Source organism: Vanellus vanellus (genome assembly GCF_965231255.1).
Source record: "Vanellus vanellus genome assembly, chromosome: 10".
Lineage (NCBI taxonomy): Eukaryota > Metazoa > Chordata > Aves > Charadriiformes > Charadriidae > Vanellus > Vanellus vanellus.
The window spans coordinates 22,921,885-22,944,157 of record NC_138915.1 but is presented as its reverse complement, the minus strand read 5'-3'; the positions used below and the strand labels follow the sequence as shown (position 1 = coordinate 22,944,157).

General features: G+C 41.5%; 1 protein-coding gene across 2 annotated transcripts in view; it reads left to right on the top strand.

Moving 5' to 3' along the window:
- Positions 1 to 563: 563 nt before the first annotated feature.
- Positions 564 to 22,273, top strand: part of STK26 (serine/threonine kinase 26) — a gene marked incomplete at its 3' end in the record, with an annotated part of 33,324 nt that continues 11,614 nt past the window's right edge. For both annotated transcript variants that reach the window (XM_082488288.1, XM_082488289.1), the window contains exons 1-3: positions 564 to 849; positions 959 to 1,074; positions 16,986 to 17,216. In XM_082488288.1, coding sequence (XP_082344414.1) covers positions 1,033 to 1,074; positions 16,986 to 17,216 — 273 coding nt within the window. In that variant the 5' untranslated portion in view covers positions 564 to 849; positions 959 to 1,032. The remainder of the gene's footprint in view (positions 850 to 958; positions 1,075 to 16,985; positions 17,217 to 22,273) is intronic.

Genomic DNA, 22,273 nt, shown 5'->3' with positions numbered 1-22,273 from the left:
GGGACGGAGAGCTGAGAGCTGTGTGTCTGGGGGTACCGGCGCTGTGACAGTGTGTGTGGGGGGGACAGGGCCCAGCGACAGGCTGAGGGGGACAGGGCCCTGTCACAGCCCGCCTGAGGGGGACATGCATGAGGGCCTGAGGGGGACAGGACCTTACGATGGCCGTCCTGAGGGAGACAGGGCCCTGTCACAGCCCGTCTGAGGGGGACAAGGCCCCACGACAGCTTGAGGGGGACAGGGCCCTGTCACAACCTGCCTGAGGGGGACAGGGCTCTGCGACGCCTGTCCTGACGGGGACAGGGCCCTGTCACAGCCGGCCTGAGGGGGACAGCCCGCTGTGACACTCTATTCAGGGCCCCTGGCCGGTGTGACAGAGCCCAAGGGGCACAGGAGGCCGCGTCCCCGAGCCCGGCCCGACGCTGAGGGGGCCACCACCGCCGCCCCTCCCACCGTCCCCCGGTCGCTGCCCGCCCGGCGCGGGCGGCCCGAGGAGGCGGGGGCAGCTGACGCCGGGGCCCGTGCGGCGGCGGTGGCGGCTCCGCCCCGCCAGGCCGGAGCTGAGACGGAAGAAGCCGCCGCCGCCGCACAGCAGCCGCCGCCTCCTGCCGGAGCCCGACATGGCGCTCTGAGCCCAGCCCCGGCCGTGTCGAGAACCGCCACCCCGCGGGGAGCCCCGAGCAGCCGCCCCCGCGCCGCGAACAGGAGCGGAGAAGGGGGGGCATGGGCAGGGCGAGCGGCGCCAGCCGGCAGGGCCGCTGCTAGGAGCCCGGCGGGCATGGGAGAGCGGCGCTAGGGACCCCCTTTTCCCGCCCGCGTCGCGCAGCTCGGCCCTAGCCCCGCGGCCGCGAGGTGAGCCGGCGGCGGGCGGGGGCTGCCGGGCAGGGCGGGCCGCGGGGAGGGAAGGAGGGAGCGCGGGCCGCGCTAAAGCCGCCTCCCCCCCGCCGCTTTGTCCTTCCAGGCCCCGCCGCCGCCCAGGAGCAGGGAGGCCGAGAGAGGGGAGCAGCGGGCGGCGCCCGGCCGCCGCAGCCCGCCATGGCCCACTCGCCCGTGGCGGTGCAAGTGCCCGGCATGCAGGTGAGCAGCGCGCCGCGCCGCGCCGGCCCCAAAATGGAGGCGACGGGCCCGGGCTCCGGAAGCGGCGCTTTTGCGGCCCCACCGGGCGGAGGCCGCCGCTGGGGAGCGGGGTTGCGGGTGGGCGAAGCGGGGCGGGAGGCGCGGCCTGTGCCGCCGAGGGGCCGCGGGAAGGCCTGGCTCGGCCTAGGGAGGAACGCGGGCCGGAGCCCCCCGCCGAGCGGGGCTGGGGGGGGTGCTCGGGGGTAAAGGGAGGCCCTACAGGGACCCCGTGCCCTCGGCGTGCCCCCCGAAGGGGGGGGGGGGGGGGCGCCTACCTGTAGGCGGCCCCTGGGAGGCCGGGGTGTCCCCTCCCTCCCTTCCCCCTTTGTTCAGGGTTGGCCGCGCTGCATCCCAGGAGCACGTAAGAGCTTCTAAAACTGATTAAAGGCGAAGTGAAGTTAATCGCAGGGTGCGTGGGTGTGCTGTAAATGACATATCGGGCTCGCTGGCGAGCTAACCTCCTGCAGGACTTCCCCACCGAGGTGCGCCTGGCGCCGGGCCTGCAGCGCAGCTTCTCCGAGGACCTTGCGATTAATGGGAGGGTGGTAAAGGCCAGTCCCGATTAATGGAAGGGTGGTAAAGGCGAGCTGCGGTGGTGACGGAGCGCAAGCGGCCAGCTTGCTGCGGGGAGCCCTCACCTGTCAGAAAGCTCTTTTCAAGTTGGGGATGGGGCCTGGTGTCTCTTCTTCCTGTTGGGGTTGTATCTGCTTGGAAAACAGACAAGCTCGTATGTTACTGATTTTCATAGGAAAGGTGGAATGTCTCAGACTCTTCGTTCTTAACTCCGCTGGACGGTCCAATACAAGTTTGGTCAAAGATCTTTATCAACAGTAAAGGAGCTGAGGACCCAACTCATTTTAGTGTTGATTGTTGCTTGTCAAGACACCGGCAGCCCAGTCAGTGTTTTGGGCTTTCCCTTAACTTCTGGGATAGTCATGCCTGTGTAACGTTGGAGGTTTTTTCAGTTCAAATAACGTAGAAGCCTTTATGATACATCTCTCTGTATACAAGATACACAGTAAAGCGTGCAGGAGGTCTCAGAACAGAAAGTTAAAATTTCTCTTGATAGGTATCTTCATCACTTTTTAAAAGTGTAGAATTGATGTAGAAATAGTATTAATTTAGGCCAGTTACAGTACCAAGGTTTGGTTCACCTTTCCGATTTCTAATAAGTTGCGGGCCTTCTGAAATCAGTTAAATTTTGGTCATCCACTGACTTTGTTGATATAAGAGGGCATAAACCACATTTTCTCAGCTTCCTTGTTCCATTAATATGTCAGGGTTACTATTGTCTTGGTACATCCTAAAGAAATTTTGTGATAAAAGATTTAGAGGCTTTAGCCTGAGCTGCTTCTGACTTTTTTAGTGTGTTTGCATTTGGGAGACTTCTATTTCAAAATCCAAGTCTGTCAATTTCTTATTTTTATATCTGCTTAGTGTATTGCTGTCCTATTTTTCAATAGCTGCCCTGTCAACACAAAAGGACCTTGAAATTATTTAAGGTCCTATTTTCCATTGTTAAACCAATAAACTTTATGTAATAGCATACTTAGTTCCACTAGTATAGTTTAACCCAGACCCCTTAACATGTATCTTTATGTTTAAAGTGTTTTTATAACTGCTAGATATGTACAGCTGCATAGAATTAAAATATATTTTTCCCTTGGTGACTTTTTTTTGGTGAAGACTATTACACAAGTCCTGAAAGTCTTAGAATACAAAGAAGTAGAATTTGGTGGAAAGTTATTCTGCTCACTCTTCTTTTAGAAGGGTCATAATACAGGCTTTTTAGTGGAAAAAAAAAAAAAAAAAAAAAAAAACCCAACAACCCAAACCTGTTCTAGAAGAGTGTGGTAGTCTGAGGTATAAGGGTTCCCTCTGTTTGTTTTTTTTTTTTAACCTATCTGAACTATTCAGTCAGGATCACCCAAGTGATGATAACAGCTTCCCTGCTTCTGCTCAGTGCATGGTGATCGACTGAAGAAGGAATAAACACGTTCCTCTGTGATGGAAGAAGGTCTAATAGTTACCTTAAAACTATCCCTGTGGGAAAGTACTGTCAAACCCTTTGTTTTGCAGTCTGTGTTGCGGGAAGCATTTTAGTGAATATAAAAGTTGGAAACTGAATTTGACAGAGAATGTGTTACAGGTTTGAAGTCTTCAGTTTTACTGCAATCTTGTACATTCCTTTCCATTTCATTACACACACAAAAAAAGTATCAACAAAAATCCTTAAATAATGTATTATATAACTTCCATACTCCGAAAGGACAACTTTGACAGTTCATCACCGAAGTATAACCAAAGCTTTTTTGACTGTTTTAAGATCTTTTATCCTGTGAAGAGTCAGGTTCCCTTTTAAAAAAAATCCAAACGTGGAAAATTACTGAAAGTCATAAAGAGTTACTTTGGTGAACTTGGAGTCTGACTTTCAGTACCCTGGCAACAACGGAAGACCCAGAGGTAGTATTACCTGTTGCCCTTATGAGTAGTTACAGAGCCATTTCTGTATGTAGTTGTTGCACTCTGTTTAACCTGTCTTGTGTCCCTAACAGAACCAAATTTTATACCTAACAATTCTTGCCTGTACAAGCAGCTTCCTAAATGCATTCATTTTCCTCAGTCTTTTGGAAAAGCTCCACTTGGTCCAGTTGTATGGTGTTAACTTCTCCAGCTGCTAAACTTCTGAGCCTGTTTGATAAAATTAAAGTGCTCACTGAATGTATAAAATGATTGCTTTAAAGTTGAGCATGATACACAAAATTATGGCACTTTATACAGAATCCAAGACTAAAAGGAAGAATGAAAGGTTGATGTAGTTATGTGAGCACAATTAAGGTGTCCTGGTTACATGAAGCACAGTTTGCAATGAGTTTGAATGTCAGGTTGGAATTTTTATTCAGTAACGTCACTGTAAATTTGTTCTTTATTCTGATGGGACAGAAATATTCAAACTAGTTGCTAGTCTGGAATGCTGCAAGATCTCACAGTGAGCAACTTGTCCACTGGCACTATCTTCAAGGAATCCAGTTGAACTCCTACAGAGTGTTTCTAGATATGGCTTGCAAGAGAGATGTTAGAGCCTGCCCATGTCTTTCAGCAACCCAGGGCTTGTACTGAAAATAGAGCCGGAGTGAAGGTATTGGAGCCCTTATTAGTAGTCTTATGCTACTGCTTTTCTTTCGCCCAGCAAGTAGGATGTGTAGTTCAGAGGGTTTTGTTTGCTTCAAGTGATCAGAGAGTTTAAAGTATGTCAGTCACTTCAGATTGATGCGTTTCTGATGAACTCATGCTATTGGCAGCATCTCATCCAGTACTGCAAAACTTCTTTACAAATAAAAGAGGCTGGAAGCTGTTAACTTGCAAGTGAGTAACAATTAACCTTTCGAATCTTTCTGTCTGTCGGTATCCTAAATTTCCAAACTAGTCTGTAGACTTCAGCAATGGTGCATTGCTCAAGTAATAGATGCCTTTTTTAGCTGGTAGAGCTTCTATGTATAAGCTTTCCCTTCACCCATTCTGATTTGTTGTGCAAAATCTTAGGTCTGTGAAATAGTCATTCGTTAACTGATGGAAATATCGATTCTTCTCATTTGCGTTTCTTCTTGTCAGTATGCATGTCTTTGGAACCTGGTTTGGGGCTTTATATCTCTCTATCTCTGCTGTCCTACTCATCTAAACACTTTTTGTTTCCTTTCTCATGGCTTTGTTGATATCTCCTGATCCTGTATGGCAGTAGTCTTGAGTGCAGCCAGAAAGGTTGTTTGGACCTGATCTCCATCTGTTTTTATTGGCATTCAGACTGTCTTGCAATAGCGAGCCTAGCTTCCTCTAAAAGAAGAGCAGCTAGAAGCATGTGACCTGTCAGCTGGTGTGTTCTGATTCACAATCGAAGGATTGCTTGATTAAATACAAACGTGGATGTAAAGGTGAGCTTTGCTCTCTGTGGTGCCAGTTAACAGACTGGCTGTAGCGCACTGCTCACCAAACAATCTGCGCCTGGCCGCTGGAGGGTCTCTCCCTGCAGGCTGCTCAGAGGCAGATCAGTTGGAGTCTAGTTACTGGATGGGTACAGAAAGATTAAAGGAAAGGTAGCATTTAATTTTGCAAGTGGTCTTTTTCATAGACCATGAAAAAAATACATTTTTTTCCTAAATCAGTGCACCTGTAGAAATGGGCTCTTTGTGTGGTGCCTAAAGCTGGAAGGCTGGAAGTGTGTCAGATTTCTAGTAAACCTTACTCATTGTGGTTGGAAGAACATGACTTCTGTTAAGACCAAGCAGTCTGTTACTCTCAAATGCTTCGATGTTTAGAGGGTGGGCATGAGAGGGACTTAAACCTTTGAAGAAATATCCGTGCAAAGATCTGGTAACTCATTCCTCTCCTGGGAACTGAGCTGCATACAGAAGGTTCCACAGTGAGTTTGAAAAGGCTTTAAACTTTTATTATTTAGGGACAAGACTTACTTAAAGGAAGCTGGAAAGCCTAGTGCTTGCAGGACACCAGGAGACTTCCACAGCGTGCAGAAAACGGGGATTTCTTATAATTAAGCTAGGATGGACTTCAGTGTTTTGGGGATGAATACCTTGTCCAATTTCAGTTCCTTGGTTTGTACTTTGAGCCACAGTGCAGGCAGATTGCGGGAAGATAGTGTTTTAAGACTTGTGGAAAACATGCCTCTCTGCTACTTGAAGCAGATAATGCATCAAAATATTTGTGGAATTCAACACTGCGGTTGTTCCTTTCCTCGTCATGCTTGATGTACAAGCTGTGTCATACCTAATAGTAGTCTGCTAACTCAGCTCAGCCTTTAGCTGAACGTGATTCTTCCATCTTGTACGTTGTGATAAGTTACTCTGATGACAAAGAAAAGTAGGACTCAGTCATACTTGTACTGTCTTACTGTTATCAAAGGAGGTAGATAGAGCGAGCTCTGGAAAGCGTTTCATACATGGGAGCTGTGTGTAGGTATAATCGGCTGGAATTCAGCAGATGCTTTTATCAGGTTTAGAAGAAAAAATCCACAGCAATCTTTTAGTAGTACTTTTTGTGCAGATTTTACAGTTTTATACACACATTAAGTGCGCTGACCTGGAATTCAGAGGCAAAGCTGCTGAAGCTGCAGAGAGCACATAACTCGTCTCACCTTAATCTCTCTGGCTGTTCTGTGCTTTCAGTTTTGGGCGGAGGATAATTTCCCTCAAAAGGTAAAAACTTTACATCTGAAACCAGACTTTTAGCTTGTAAAAATACATAATTATTACCTTATTTTGTAGTGGCTTTTTTCTTTTGAATTTAACATTGAAAAGATTCACGCTGGCTGGTTTTGAACTCCAGCATCTTATTGTCATGCTTTACAAGTCCCAATGAAAGTCGTCTTTTTATTTTCTCCTTTTCCTCAAAAGAGGAGAATACATAGCAAGTAGTAGCTGAGTAATATATTGCAATTTGTTGTTTAAAAAAATTAAACAAAATTCTTTAAATGCTTATTTTGAGGGGAGGATTGATTCTTTATATGTAGTAACTTTGTGGCACACCATGAAGAGTATATATGACTGAATGTGCATCTGCAGCAGTATTTGTTGTTTGAGAGCTATGAAATGTCTTAGTAAAGGTAGGCAAGCATATTATCCTCAGTTTTCATTTTCAGTCACCTCCAAAAGTGAAAGGATGAATTTTAAACCTGTTAGTAAAAGTACCACTTGTTTGCTCTTCGGTGATTCCCTTCAGATTTAAGAAAGAGTTACCACTTCTGAAAAGCGATGAGACTATTGTTTTGGCTTTCATTTATTCTTAGGAACTGAGTTTAATAACTGGCACACACTTGAAGAGTTCAGGGGTGGGTTTTGGTGGGAGGGGGTTGGGGCTGAATGGTACAAAGTTGGTTTTGAAATTCTTCCGTGACAATTAATTTTCTGACATGCCATAATTAGTGGCTGTATGTATTTTGTCTTTGCAGAAATAGAGTTGGCGAGTTATCTGTCATGTCAGGAACCACTGTTCCAAATCCTGCTATTTCATTCTAACTTACAATGTTTGAAAATCAAATTCCTTCCTAATACTGCCTCACCGTTTTTTACTCTATTTCAAGAACTGTCATTTGTTCTTTAAATTTAAACTTCTAGCAGTTCTTCTAGAACAAGTCTGTTCTGCTGATTAGACGAGGATCACTGAGCACGCACACTCCTTAGCTCTGAAGGAGAGACTTAAATCTCATGGGAAGGGTGCCCATCTAGTGATATTCACTGAAATCCATTCTGTCAGAGGGATTGCTAGCCAAATAAATCTGGCAAAAAGAGCTCAATCAGAGAAACTATTAACAAAGGGACTGACGAGGTAACAGTAGCTTGCCGGTCTTGGTCTCGTTCTTTCTCGTACCTTGTGCATGTGGTTTTGCAGAGATAGGCTATATTGATTAGGTCGATAGCTTGGGAAAGAGCAAGGCTTCAGCTTAGGTCTGCCTTTGTGAAGAAGGCTTTGAAGAACTGCATGGTTGACTCTTAAAAGCGTGAAGCCAAGTTTGTCTTGCCAAAATCTGTATTTGAGTGGTCTTGATTGAGGCAGTATATCTGGAAAAGCTTTGTGGCATGGTCTGTCTTGGATCTGTGTGAATTCTCTATGCATTGGTGAAGGAGAATGAGAAATGTTAGTTATCTGCAGGTTTTACACTTGAGCTGTGGAAGGGGGAGCCTGAGTGCTCAGGGTGGCTTCACTGTTTTCATGAACCAGAAGTCAAGAACCATCTGTTCGGTCCTGAAGAACGTGGGTTGTTTTTCTGTTCTGCCCCCCCCCCCCCCCCCCCAGCCCCTTGGTCTTCTGCAGGCTTTCCTTTCAACTAGGTACTGTTTTACGTTCTGAATCTTTGAATAACGTTGACTGGGGGGGATCAGAGGGTGTCTGTGCTTTGCTAGGCGTCAAGTTGTGTTTCAATGCAGGCTTCTGTGTTGGGAGCTAAATGCAGAATAATAAAAACAGTGTACAGCTTGGAATGACCATGAGTGTTGTAAAGTGCCTAAATGTACAACACTGAATGAAAAAGATTGAATTTCTACTTATGTAAATCAATTAAAAAGATATAGACAGTTATGAGGGGAGCAAGATAATCTTGCTGTTGATCTCTCACCTAGGAAGGTGTCATCTGGCAACTGGTCATAGCAAGAACATTTTTACATTCCTGCACAGCTTTATTCCAGCCTAATTGGCAAAAAGAATCTGAATTTTTTTTCAGGGTGTTTCTCTTCCTCTCCCCCCCCCTCTTTCCCCTCGCCTTTTATGTAATGAGATGCTTTGCCATGCTATGAATGAGCTGCAAAGTAATTGACAAAGGAGTTTTTCTGAAACGGGCAGGTTGGTTCTGGCAGGGTAGGTTTCTTGCTTCCTTTGTAGCTCATTTTGAAGTTGTGTTTCTGGTTTTTCATTGTGTGCTTCTTGTAGCTTCAGGTCCAGAATGACTGATGTGATCCAGGGCCAGTATCGAAGAGGAGAGTACAGCTTTCAAGCTTGTGGTCGTCTAGCCTTGGGGAGAGGACAGAAATCTAGGATTCTAATAGACTGGTGTGTTTGCCTTCCTTTCTCAAAATAGTCCTTACCATAGCTAAAGGAATGGTGTGATATCCTCTAACCGTGGGTTCCCGCTTGGGGTTCATCGCAGGCAGTGATTATGCCTGGAGAGTTATCTGTGGTAAATAAACTTGTGGCCTGCTCTTTAACCCACATTGTGTTTTGGAGCCATCCTTTTCCAACCAGTGTTTTTCTGCCTTGCTTTAATTTTGTTTAGCCTGAAAATAAGTAATGACTACTTCAGTAGAGAGATTTAACAAAGATAGTTATGTGTGTGTTAAACTTGAGATCTTACTGCTGCTTTCTAGTTTATGAACCAGCAAGTTAAAAAGCTGGATTTTGTTGTTATTTTTATTCTATCTGGATTTTAGTACGAGTTTAATCTTACTTACAGGAGGAAAATCTGTGTATCATGTTGTAACTTGCACAGAAGATATGCTAAAATGGCTTCTTGGAGCAGCAAGGAGGCCTTTAAAATTTATGTAGCAGTTGCCATTTAGCTGTAGGTACTGAACCTCTAAATATTAGGAAAATGTTCCAGTTGCTGTAAAGATATAGTTTATTGCTGGCAGAGTTTTGGCATAGTTTTTCCTTCAACTGGGTGTGGCAAAAATAAAAAAAAATTGTTTATGTACTGATAAGCAAGCTGCTTGCTGCAAGGAAAGGCATACTGCTAAAAGTAGGCTGCAGCCCATAAATGGTTGTTTTTCCATATTCCTATTAGATGTGGCTGTTGTAATCTCTCTGCAGATTAGTTTTTTCAAAGCAGTTTGTAAAAGGGAGATGACAAATGTTCTTCAGCAATGAGAAATTGCAATAGTCTTCTCTCTTCTGGCTTCTAATTCAGGTCTACAGGCAGTTAGTTCATTGAGGTGGGTTAATTACCCATTCAGCAGTCACTTGTCCTGCACTGTTCAACAAAGGAGATTAAATTTGTTTTGAAAGATCAGCTTGTTGAACTCTAATAAATGCAGAACAGAGTTTGAACACTTTGGCATACCAGAACCTGTTGATTTCTTGAACTGACTTCTGTCTCCATCTGAGGATGTCCATCCTTCCTAGCTATAGAGCGTTCAGGCACTTAGGTCTCTTTCAAATCATGGTAAAGACGTAGCCACAGAGTTTGTGCTGCCATCCCTCCTTCATTCCTCTGACTCTCTTGGTAGGCCACGCTCCTCAAACACGTGAGCAGACTGATGGATGTGCAGCTGTATGCACTGGTTTAAAGATTTTTATTTTTTTAAGATACTAGGTGGTTAAAAGGTATTGATACATAGAATGGAAGCTATGTGGCACTCCATTTGAAGTGTAAGGATATTCAGTTACAGAGGAGCTCGCTGGTTTGAGAAATTTCTCCTTGTGTTTCCTCTTCTCCATGCAGAATACCCTTCATAAATAATTGGTGTAATTTTTTTTAATTGCTTGTGTCAAAGAGCTAATCGCTGGGAGATGTGTTGTTATTCTTTCTTTTTGCTTATTTATGCTGTTTCGTAAGCTGCTGCTTGTTGTGTTAGCAAAGTGAAAGAATAGCTCAGGATAGAGGAAATGAGTTCAGTGGTTTCCATTTTCAGCACAACATGCAATTGACAGCTTGCATCTGCCACAGGTCAGAGGTGGTTTGAAGATGAAGGTGATTCTTTCTTTAAAAATCTGAGAATGGGTGGGTTTGTTTGCTGAGCTTAAAGTTTTGATAGTCATAGGAATTTTCAAGCATCTCGCCTTATGGCTGACTTGATGAAAACAAAGCCAAATGGGGTTTTTGCTTGCTTATTTTTGCTTGTGCTTCATATTGAAGTTCTCCAGGTTCGCACTAAAAATGGCAACGAGTCTTGGCCTTGTCAGATAAGGGAGATGTTTCATAAAGGGTGTAACAGAGGTCAGGTTCCATTTAAGGACAGCAAATCTCAGATCTAGTTTTTGCTACCTACAGTGTAGAAAAGCTTGATAATGTAAGTTTGATACTTTATAAAATCAAATTGTTTTGGTTTAAAAATAATTTTTCCTTCAGCATGTATCATGCAGTTCCAGTAAATATAAATGAAGTATCTACTATCCTGATGTTTGAGTCTTGAACAGGAGTGCAGGGTAGCATCAGGTTAGTTACATGTGAAAGATGCTGAGAAGCGTGTGTGTACAAGACGAAGAAAAAAGATGTCTACAGGTTCCACCCTTGTTTTGAATGTCTGCAGGTTCATTTTTTCTGCTTCTTTATAAGCAATAATGGATCTGCACCTGTGCCTTCATTAACTTCAAACTATTTAAATTTTTATATATGTACACACACGTGCATGCCTATGGCACTGTTTGTGTGAGTAACTTTAATTGTAATAGAGTTTTAAAATAAAATTGGTGGGGGGAGGTGGGGAGGAGCACCAGGAATTAAAATCTATCACTACCTGTGGTGGCTTTATTGTAAAGAAGTTAAATGTTCCTTATGCAGGTATAATATGGAAATATATATAATACATGTGAATATATAGTTATATAATAGAATATGCATGATGGATAATTAATGTGTATATATATATAATATATCTGAAAATACATGCAAATAATGTATGGAAAGAAATACAGCTAAGAAGAATGTATCTGTTGATTAAGACATTACTCTCAGAAGTCCTGTATCTTATCAGGTTTACCAATCTGACTCCCTCTTAATGTCATTTTTTGGGGGGTCTGAACCGAATAAAAACTTAAAGGTACTTTATTATCTGAGAATAGATAAATGTCTCTGAATGGACCGATTACCTCTGATTTTAATGTGTTCAACCCAGATGCAGTGTAAGAGTCAGGAAAATGCTGAGAATAGATTAAATGTCTTAACTTTTAATCTGTTTTTCTTTTATTGACTTTCAAGTGTCTTTTTTACTCGTTGTACTTCAGGTATTCATTCTTAAGACAATAAAAGGTGTCTTGGAGACTTTACAGATAATAAGCTAGGCCTCATAATCGCTATCTAATTTTATTGTTAGCCATAATTCAGACAGTGGAACTTAAGAGATATGGCACAACGCATGCTGGCTTCAGCAGCAAAGTTGGCATACATTCCTGATCTGGCACTTTAATGCTAATGTAACTATGGGGCTGCACAACAAATTAATTACTGGGGTGGTTTTTTGGTGGTGGGTTGTTTTTTGGTTTGGTTTGGTTTTAAATGTTTTGCCATAACAAAACCTCCTTCTTATCCTCAACCTTTCTGTAAGATAGCGTTTTTCCTTATAGTTTCTTTGACTTCTTCCTGGCTGTGAAGATCAGTTTTTTTTTATTTTAGTGAGCAATTGCTTGAAATGATGGCCTTTTAAACACACAGGTAATTCTGACGGCTTGCAGAGTTACCAGAACGTGTTAGGGTGCTGTAGTAGTGGATACCTGAAAAGCATACGAGTAGACACTCTGATCGTCTCTTACCAACTTCTATAAAATCTTTTGAGCTAATTATGGCATCTTTATCTAATGTGTGTTTGAATAGTGTCACCCAATGTAGGTGAGCTATTCTGTAGTGCTGCTACAATATTAAGGGAACTTTTGTTCCGAATTTTATCCCAAATAAAGGGAGGTACTTGAAAATCCAGGTAGTATAACAGCATTTCTGGGTCAGGTCTTAGAAATATTATAAAGACAACAGGGTACGTGTTCTCACATTGACAGACTACATAGAAGAAGTCTCACAAGACTACGTTAAACTATTTGCTTTGGGAGACCTAGAGGCTCCTGGTTTTGATTTTGTTAGAAGGCATTAGCTCAGTCTCTGTCTGAGTTTCTCTGAAGCTTTGGGGTTTCATCCAGTTGTACACGGTACCCTTTAATGTCATTCATTAATGACCTTTCTTAGAAGACCTGTTTCTCTGAAAGAGCTGTTCTGCACCAACAGATCCTGAAGCAGTCTAACATAGATACTGTTTCTTCTAATTTGGTGTATCTCATTAGATATCTATGTAGTCTTGGAAGTTAGATATTCAGTGTGCTTTAACTTTGTTTCAAAGGAAGAAGGCAGACTTTGGAGAACAGGTATGGGAAAGGGTCAGAGGTGGGAAGGTGAGTCAGGCGGTCAGTCTTGTAGCAGAATGCAGCCAGGGCATTGCTGTGTAGCTGCATTTATCAGAATAAAAAGAAAAAACTAATGTGAGCCATATCGGCAGAATACTTGGTGAAACTACTGCAGGTATGCTGGCAAAAGTTATGCTGTAGTGGTTTTATTTGGGGTTTCTGAGCAGGCGGTTGGACTAGGTGACCTCCTGATGTCCTTTCCAAGCCGAATCATGCTCCAATCCTGTGACACTGTATGTGTGCATACATGTGTGTATAAACACAGACAGTAATGGCGCAGGGTTGGATAAGAGAGGGGGAGAGATTTTACTGAACTCTAGCGCAGACTGTCTAGTAGTGCTGGGCTGGTGAAATGGTGGCCTTCCCGAGCTCTGCAGAGGGCTTGTATTGTCACGCTGGTGTGGGTGCTGTTTCTCATGCTGGCGAGATTGAAGTTGGCATGCGAATGTGCCTGTGCTTGTCGTACTTGTTGCCGCTTTTGTCTGGGGAAACTGGCTTAGGGAGGGAAATCTTCCTGATTTGTCCACTTGCAGGTATTAACTTTGGAGAGGTGATGATGGAATCCATACACTGTCTATTGTATTGTTACCATCTGCTGCCAAACAGACATGACTCCCCATAGAAACCAGTATTTATTTTTAAAAAACAACAATTATTCATGCAGGCAACTTTCAAAGCTTCTAAACCTTTTTCTCGTTTAATGAAAGATCTGTGAAAGAACAAGGAATAACAATTGGTTGTTTTGCTTAGGACTGTTAATAGTGTTAGAAATCTTAATTTGTACCATAGTAGAAGCTTAGCTGGCAGCTGTGTTGCAAAAATTTATTGGTATGTATTGGGAGCATGTATACATGCATGCCCACTCTTTATGTAAAATATATCTCCACACTTTTCTATACCAGGCATTACTGTATTATATGAATTTACCTTTGGTCAAAAAGTAGTCCTTTAAAGTTTTGGGGTTTGTTTTTGTTTGATTTTTTTTTTTTTTTTTAATTAGTTGTAGAAAAACAGTCCTGTAGAACAATAGTCTGAAAGACAAGGAAATCAAGAAAGGTAAAAGCAAATCTGTTTCAAAATGCAGCCTTTGTTGTAAGGTCATGTTTTAAGTTATGTAGTGTTCTAAGTTTGAAGCCTTTCCAAAGGACATTATCTCAATATTAGCCATAGTTGGTCAGAAATATTTGCCCTTATCCTGGAGTGTCCTACAGTCCCTTGTCAGCCTTGGTGAATAACAGAAGCTGTAAAGCTGACTTTGCTTGCTGTGAGAGGATTTTCTCAGAATAGAAAGATGTGACTCTTTCCTCTAGCAGTCCTGCACAGTTTGTTCTCCTCCGATGCCCCTCCGGTCCACCTCTCCCTCCCAGGGATGTACAGGGTGTCCAACCGTGCCCAAGCTCTCCCTGGACTCCAGCACTCCCACGTAATGGCATTAGGAGTTGCTGGAAGTTAAAATAGCCTTTAAAGCTCTGATTCACCTGAAGTAGCTTGGGGGAGAGAGTTTGGAGACCTGCCATGCTTTGTTGATGACCGTTAAGTGGGTGGATAGGATCGAGTGAAGTGCAGTTCCACAGAGGAGCCCGGAGGAATCTTCTGCTTAAGGTTTCTCCCCAAGCAAAACCCAAGTGTTGCCCTTTGAGTTCATCAGACATTTGTGAAGGGTTGGATTAGCTGACTATGTCTGTGATTACATTGCTTTTCCTTTATCTGTCTGGAAGTGTTTAACAGGTTTCAGCTCAAATCAGCAATAGCTATTAGCATGAATGATTCCTGGAATCTCAGGCTCCGAGTGCGAGTGCGTCTCAAAGTGAAGCTAGTTTTCGTGAAGATGAGTATTTTAGGTTAATGAAAAGTTTTGCCAATCCTCTCTCTTAACTCTATTGTTTCTTGGGGGGGTGGGGGTGTGTGTGTGTGTGTGTCTTTGTTTATTGTAAATGCAGAAATATCAGTTAATTATTCCTCATTGCAACTAGTGTGGTTTAGGAACACATTAGATTAGATTGCTAGCTAAATGACAATTTGGCAGCTTAATGAGCAGCAGGGAAAGGCTGGGTAGCAGTCGCTGCTGCCCTGTCCTTACAATTTTTTGAAACACATCTGAAAATAGATTTTAAATTTAGATTAAAAAAAAAATATTAACTTTTTTTAGTCTTAACGATGAAAAGATGGCAGGAGCTGATGCAGTAGTGTATGGCAATATGGCTGTCTTGGGGCAGTTTGAAGATTTGCTCTTTGGGTTTTTGTCTAACTAAAAGCTTTATGAGCACCTGAGACCCACAATCGTTTTCCTTCCCAGTATAATAATATTAATTGGGCAGATTTCAGATCAAAATAGTACTCACCCTGGTTTTTTATTATGTATTTGTTCATCTTTTAAGTCTTTCACTGGGTCTATCAAGAGAAGAAAATACAAGGTTTTTTGCTCCATTATGTCTCTGAAGGTGGTGGTGGGGGTTTATTTGTGTTTTATTTTGGTTTTGTTTTGTCATTAATGGATCAGAGTAGCAACAAGCTCATAGACAAAGGGGAAATTCCTCATTCTTCTTGCTTTAATGTGCTGCTTGGGAACAGCAGTGTGTCTTGTACATTTGCAAAATCTAAAAAACCTAACTCCACGGATCAGCATTAATCTGCCATACTACTTCATGTTCCCTCTTGTGATAGCACAAATGACAGCTTGGTATATGCGAGCAGTGAACTGATTCTGCTGAAAATAAACCTGACAAATCATATGGTTAACTCTTAGCTAAATCTGTTTCCTGATTCATCTCACCATATTGTACAATAAATTCTGGTTCTGGTAGAAGGGAAGAAGCAACAATAGGGGCCCAGTAAGGAAATGAGACTGTCCATTTTGGACTAGGTTATAGTAGTAATGTGTTGTGTTGTTTTTTTGGTTTTTTTTTCCCAGTAAAGATTTTTGCATCCGTTTGCAAGAGGACCAGTGTAAAGATGTTTTCTGGAGTTTCACATTGATCCTTCAGTATTTTGTTACGTAGGGTGGTCTGTGCCTCGGTTGAATGTCTGCTTTTGCCAAAACTGTCACTTCTTTTGCCGGTTCTGAGTTTTGGAGTGCCAGAAAGATCTAAAACAAAGCACCTCTTTCATATTTTCAGATGTTGCTATTGAACCAGAGGGCTTTTTTGGGCAGATGTTTCTTGATCAAAGATTGGTTTGTGCAATGAGTTGCCCAGTTCTGACAGCAGTAATGTGTTTAATTCCATTGCTTTGCAAAGCATGGGCTGTTCTCTTAGCACGTCTGTCTTGCCTCTTAAAAGTGCTTTTCTGTAAACTTTCTTAGTATGGTTTGAAGTTTTGTGTTCTTAAACTGTGGAGCAAGTCATTCATATCTTTCAGAAGTCACTGCTATGTTTTTTGGACACATAAGGTTCTCAAAGCAGCCACATAGCTTGCTTTGTCTTGAAGGGAAAATGAGAATTTGCTTCTTTTTTGTTTCTCTCCTGAATACTTGGAACAGAGCTGAGAAATTTAAAATATTTGTATAATAATCAGTCTGCTGATCTTAAGAGTAGTTAATCAACAGAGATTCCAAGGCAGGTGTCCTAAGCAGTGCTACGCTGCCTGGTGCTCTGCTCCCCTTTTTAAGGCGTGCTTGGGTGACACCAACCAGTTCTGATCAGTATCCCAGTTTCAGTACTCTGCTCCAGCCTTCTTATTCCTTCTTTGAACACCTCTCAGTCCCTTTTGCTCTACTTTCTGTCAGCTGCCCTGAAGATGCCTGATCTTACCAGATCTCAGAACCTACCAGTGAATACCAGGTAGTGCAGTCCTCTCACAACGAGCTCCACGCTGTTACGTGGTAGGATGCTTTGTCTGCCCAAGGCTGTCGGGCAGGTAGAAAGCCCAGCCTTTTCTGCCTGGGTGATGGTATTAAGTGCTTCCGTGCCAGTAATTGCATTCCCCAGTCTTCTGAATCACTGCGCAGATGAGGATTAATATTAAGAACAGCTCTATTCTTTCGTGTTAAAGGGTTGTTACGCGGGGAAGTGAAATGAGGTTTGTACCTGACTCCCTCCCTGGTGAGGCTCCTTTACCTTTGACATAACTGCATAATGTATATTCTGTAACTAATAGCTGAATTAGAAGTTAGTGTGCAGGAAATAAATTTATCTGATGTGAGCCTTCTAGTGATGATAAATCTGGATGATGTGCTTCTTGGGAAGTAATGAAGGCTAATAACTTGGAAGTAAATTAAGTAACTTTTGTATCTTTTCCTTTTTTTTTTTTTTCTTTCTTTTTTCTAGAACCATAGAGCAGACCCGGAAGAACTATTCACCAAACTGGAACGCATTGGGAAAGGCTCCTTTGGTGAAGTCTTTAAAGGAATTGATAATCGGACACAACAAGTGGTTGCTATAAAAATCATAGACCTTGAGGAAGCAGAAGATGAAATAGAAGATATACAGCAAGAGATAACTGTTTTAAGTCAGTGTGATAGTCCTTATGTAACAAAATACTATGGATCATATTTAAAGGTAATGTATAGTACTGCACAAAGATTTGCTGACACCCGGTAGCTCTGAATGGCACTAGAAAAAAATTCTGAAATTGAGGAAGACTTGTCATGCCAACTTGACCTTTTTTAAGTAGGTTTTTGTTTTTCTTTGAACAGAGCTTTTCACTTTCTTTTGTTCCTTTTGCTGCTTGCTCTGAAATTTGCACAAAATGGCTAGAGAATGAACGTGGAGGATACCTTTTGCCATTGCTATTACATTTGGACCTTGGTTTTCTCTTCTCCTTCCACAATGCCCGGCACAATTTTGTGGCCTTTCTGGGGAGGAAGAAAATGCCTCCATAGCTATAGAAACAAAAACCTTTCTCTGATATGGAAAGAAATCCTGCAGAGTATAGAGATGTGTTGGTAATTATGCGGCATAGTAGGCCTGAGATAAAGTAAAACTGACATCATCAGAGTTGTGTAACCACTGTGTGAAATGTTATCTAAGGTATAATTTAAAAACAAACAAACAAAAATGGAAACCTGCAGAAATCCAAAACGTTGAGTAAGTCTTTTCAACTTGCAAAACTGTCCAGGTATAATCACCTTAAATATTGCTTAAATGATCTGCAGTGCATACGTGTTTTTAACTGTAGTTAGAGCTATCTTTAATGTCTGGGGTTTTTTGTTTCCTTGCGTTTGTTTTTATTTTGTTAGGGTTTGTTTGTTTTTGATTTGTTTGCTTGGGTTTGGGGTTTTTTGTTGTTTTTTTGTTGTTGTTTTGTTGGGTTTTCTTCCTCCCCAGGCATTTCTGGCTCCTTAAGGTATAGTGGGGGTTTTTTTGACATTCTAAAGACAGATCTCTCGGAAACATTTCTGTGTCACGTTTGTGCTTTGTCTTTCAGTGATAATTGTAAAAGTATTTGCAGGATTTTAGTAGTGTTCTTTGTAGAATTGTTTTTTTTCCTCTTTAAATTGCCAAAGTATTCAATTTTTAATATTTTAATGCTAAGTAGGTAATTTAATTTTCTGTGCTCAAAACTAGATTCTCATTTAGACCAAGATAAGGCAGCTATGGTGGCTTTGCTGTTTACTTAGTTGCTCAGTATTCTGTGGGTTCTTCATGCTGAAGGAACATACAAGTTGTCACTGATGTCCCCTCTTTCCTTCTCTTTACTGGGCTCAATCAGTCGGATTTTTGTTTTGTTATTAAGTGATAGAGCTCTGAGATGTAGTAGAATTTACTTTCCTGCATCATAGTATATTAGAACAAGCCGGTTCTTCTCAAGATAGCTCTGAATTCAGCTAGCAATGTTCCCCTGGAGCAGTGCGCAAATGGTACTGCAGAGCCAGACATGATCAGTCTTTTTTACAGTCCTTTATTTTCTGTGTTGAGCTCAGTCCTAAATATTGTTCTCCTGGGTATCCCTCATTTTAACTTTGTGTTGTAAAAGCCCAGTTGTTTGCTTTGAAGTACAAACAGGTCAAGGTAAATCTTGGAAAGGTGGTTTTGTTTGGAAAAGCGTTTTGTTAAATTTCAGAATTAAACAGTGACTTCAGCAGCTGTAAATGGGGAAACGAAACCTTGATTTGGTGGGGGTTTTGTTTGTTTTTTGTTTGTTTTGGGTTGAGTTTATTTTTGAGGGTTGGTGACTGGAAAAAGCTTTGTATACTTTCCCTATTCAATCCAGGAGCTATAGACTTCTCATTATTTACAGCAACATAGGTACTGAAAGCAAAAAGGGTATTGCAAATCTGCTTGAATACCTGTGCATCTCAGGAGATTGTCTTTGGCTTCGTTATGCAGGTCTTTCACTCTATACCCCTTTTCTTAGATATGTAGAGATTGTTATTCTATGAGTGATATAAAACTTTCTAGTTCTGGTTAGTTTGTTTTACTTTTTAAAAATTCCTGGCGAATACAGGATCATGTTAATGCTGCAGTATTTCCTCACCACTGTTTGAGTTCTTTCCGTAGCTGTTCTAAATGGGTAAATTCTGAAAATGCTGATCTCCTGTTTACTTTTCACACTTCTAATATTTTTGGGGAAGGAAAATTTGTGTGTAGAGCTTGGGGAGGTGTTTGTGGAATTCTGGTTACTTTCCCATTCCTTTAAGAAATTCCTCTTTAAAAAACCCAAAACCCTAAAAAATGGTTCACAGGAGTGTTTTTCATCCCAGACTAGGGTATTCTACTCCTTGCTGTTCCCCAGGTAAATCAATAAAAATGTCCACAAATAAATGCATACTTTTAGTGCTGTAATTAAAAATAAATAAGTAGAATGACTGTCTAAATAGTATGTTGGCTTTAAATTTTTCTTAGGCTAGATTTATCCTTGGTTGCCAATACTAGATCTTTCAGCTTGCGATTCCTCAGGGGAAAGAGTGTATTAGCTTTGTTAAATGTGCAAAGGATCTTTTATGCTGCCTTTGCATTTTGGTAATAACAGATATTTTGAGAGTTGCATCTGTCTACTTTTTTTTTTTTCCTTAATTGCTATAGCTTTTAACTTTTTATTAGCTATTACTCTGCAAATGGCTGTCAGACTTTAGTATTTAGCTATGTAGTACTTCATTCATGATTTAATTTCTTTATGGTAGACATGTCTTGGAAACAGAGAAATAGGTGCAGTTGTGTACCAAATGACTTTATAATTAAACATTAAAGACCATTGAGGCTAAATTCTGAAAATTAAGACATCTTATTTCTTACAAAGCAAAATCCTATGCTGCGGAGATAAATAGTGGCTTGCTATGGATATGACTGGTACAAAGATCACATTCAAAGTGGTCCCATAGGTTTGTTGGTGAATACTTAGCTTTATATGTAAAGGTCACTGATGAAAGTATTCCTAGTGGTTAAGAAAAGCATAAACACACAGTAAATAGAAGGTATTTCAAAATTTAAGAGAGTCTTCTTTTTCCCTTTTCATCTTTCTTTATTTACAGGAAAGAAAAAGCAGTTGAGCCAGTCTGCCCTCTTTCAGATCGTGCTTATGGAATAGAAGTTGTTTACTTAAAATATATTAATCATACACGTAGCTTTCTCTGAAGGTCTAGGAATGGCATTAGGAATGTTTTGAGTTTTGCACTGTTTAAATCAGAGACTTGGTATATTCCTGACTATAACAACGCAAGTCCTCAGTGCAAAGGCATTCAGGTTGCCTACAACGCTTACTGATATTTCTTAGCCAAGTAATCTAGATCTGGTTTAAATCTTTAAATTTGATAATTTTTACTTTGAAGCAACAGCAGCTGAGACCATGTGTTGGCTTCAAGTTTTTCATGTGTGCCTCAGTTCATCCAATTGAACCGTAACGGAATATCTTCTGTTGTTACTTATTCTTGGGTTTTTAACCAATTTCAAGTAAGCTTTGAATAAGCAGATTATTCTTGTCATCAGTTCATAGTTGGTTTCGGGTTTTCCTCCGGTAAGATAGCATATTTGATAATTAAAAGTTGTAATGACTAGAACACAACGTAAGAGATGTTAACAGCGAGGGGTTTCTAACTGCAAGCATTTCAGATGAGAGATTTTAGTTTTGTACAGTCCGTTCTACATATCCTCCAGCTTTATGGTTTCCTCGCGCTTCAAGGATGCAAAGCCAGCCTTGTGGCTGACTGTGACGGAGTCGCCCCATCTCGGGGAGCCTGGGGCTTACCAGCTACATGCAGGCTCTTCCAGATGCTCCTGCTGCTGAAAGGGGGAAGGGAAGAGTGTCTCTAGTTCAATTACTTGACTTACAAATTAGTAACTCAGCTCAGCTGATGCCATGTAAGATACTCTTAGCTCTGCAGTCTAGCTGCTCGTTAGCTACAGCTTGTACGTATGACTTGCAAGTGCGATTCTTAAAACATGGACAGTCCCTTAATGTTTTTACCTAGCATTGCAATGTTATTTGTCTGTTATCAGATATTTTACTCTTGAAATACCTTAATCGTTGGTTGAAGATGGCAAGGTTCTACTCCAAGAACCTCAAGGAAATAAAGTTGGTGCCAGGTTTCAGTTATCGTGACTCGAAAAGGTGCAAAACCCACCTGTCTTTGTAATTTTGGGGGTACTTGTATATCGTGAATTTTGGAGTTGGGAGTTTCTCATTGAACTATTCTTAGAGCTTAGGCACTGGTAATTTTTTTCTTAAGTTTTCATTGGATACCTGGCAAGATCAGTACTGTTTTCTAAACATACAGGTAGGTGATGAACAAGCATATATATAGTCAAAGAATGCACCATAATAAACACATTTGTGTATGGCAGTAGAATGTTTTACCTTTATATTGTCTTTCACAAATGCATGTAGAATTGTACAAACTTACAGCTGTATTAATGGAGCTTTTGTACTGCAAGATAACGAAAATCCCGATGTAGATGTCTGTAGGTGTTTGTATTTGTGGTAGGTGAGGATCTAAATTTGCCTCATCATCCCGTATTGCACTTTGATTGCAATTACCATCACACCTCAATAAATTAAACATTGGCTGTGTAGGGTACCCTTGAAAGTGATAGTGCATAGCAAGGCAGCAGTGTGAGTTACATGAGATAGCTAAAATGAGTGTTTTCCGTAAACCTAATGGCTTATCAAAATGTATTATTACTTTATCAGTTCAGGCAAGAAAAAGATAAAAGGTATTAAAAGTTACCCAAGTTCTGGCATGTCTTAGTTACGCAAATTTGTGAAGCTTGATAAAATACTTGAGCTGTACTTTGCATCTGATCCCCTAGAGATAGGGCTTCTCTTGATGACTGAAATTTCATGATTGTTTTCCCTATTTGTGCCATCTAGCCGAGGGGTTTAAATACCTATCCTTGTAACTATTACAGACATCTGGGCTTGCTCTTTTCTTTTGCAATTAAAGCAAGCCTGAAGTTATTCTCGGTTTTTCAGGTTTGATGACGGAGAGCTCCTATAGCAGTGTCCAGAGACTTCCATTAAAATTGTACAGCACTTTGTGCAGCAAAGCTTTGAGGCAATCTAAAGATACTCTTTGTTCTACATTGTCTATTTATACTTGATTGACCAAAAATAGCTAGGGAAAAGGTTGTTCATGCCTGGCTAGGAAATATCCACACCCGGTTACAGTGGATAGTAGCAA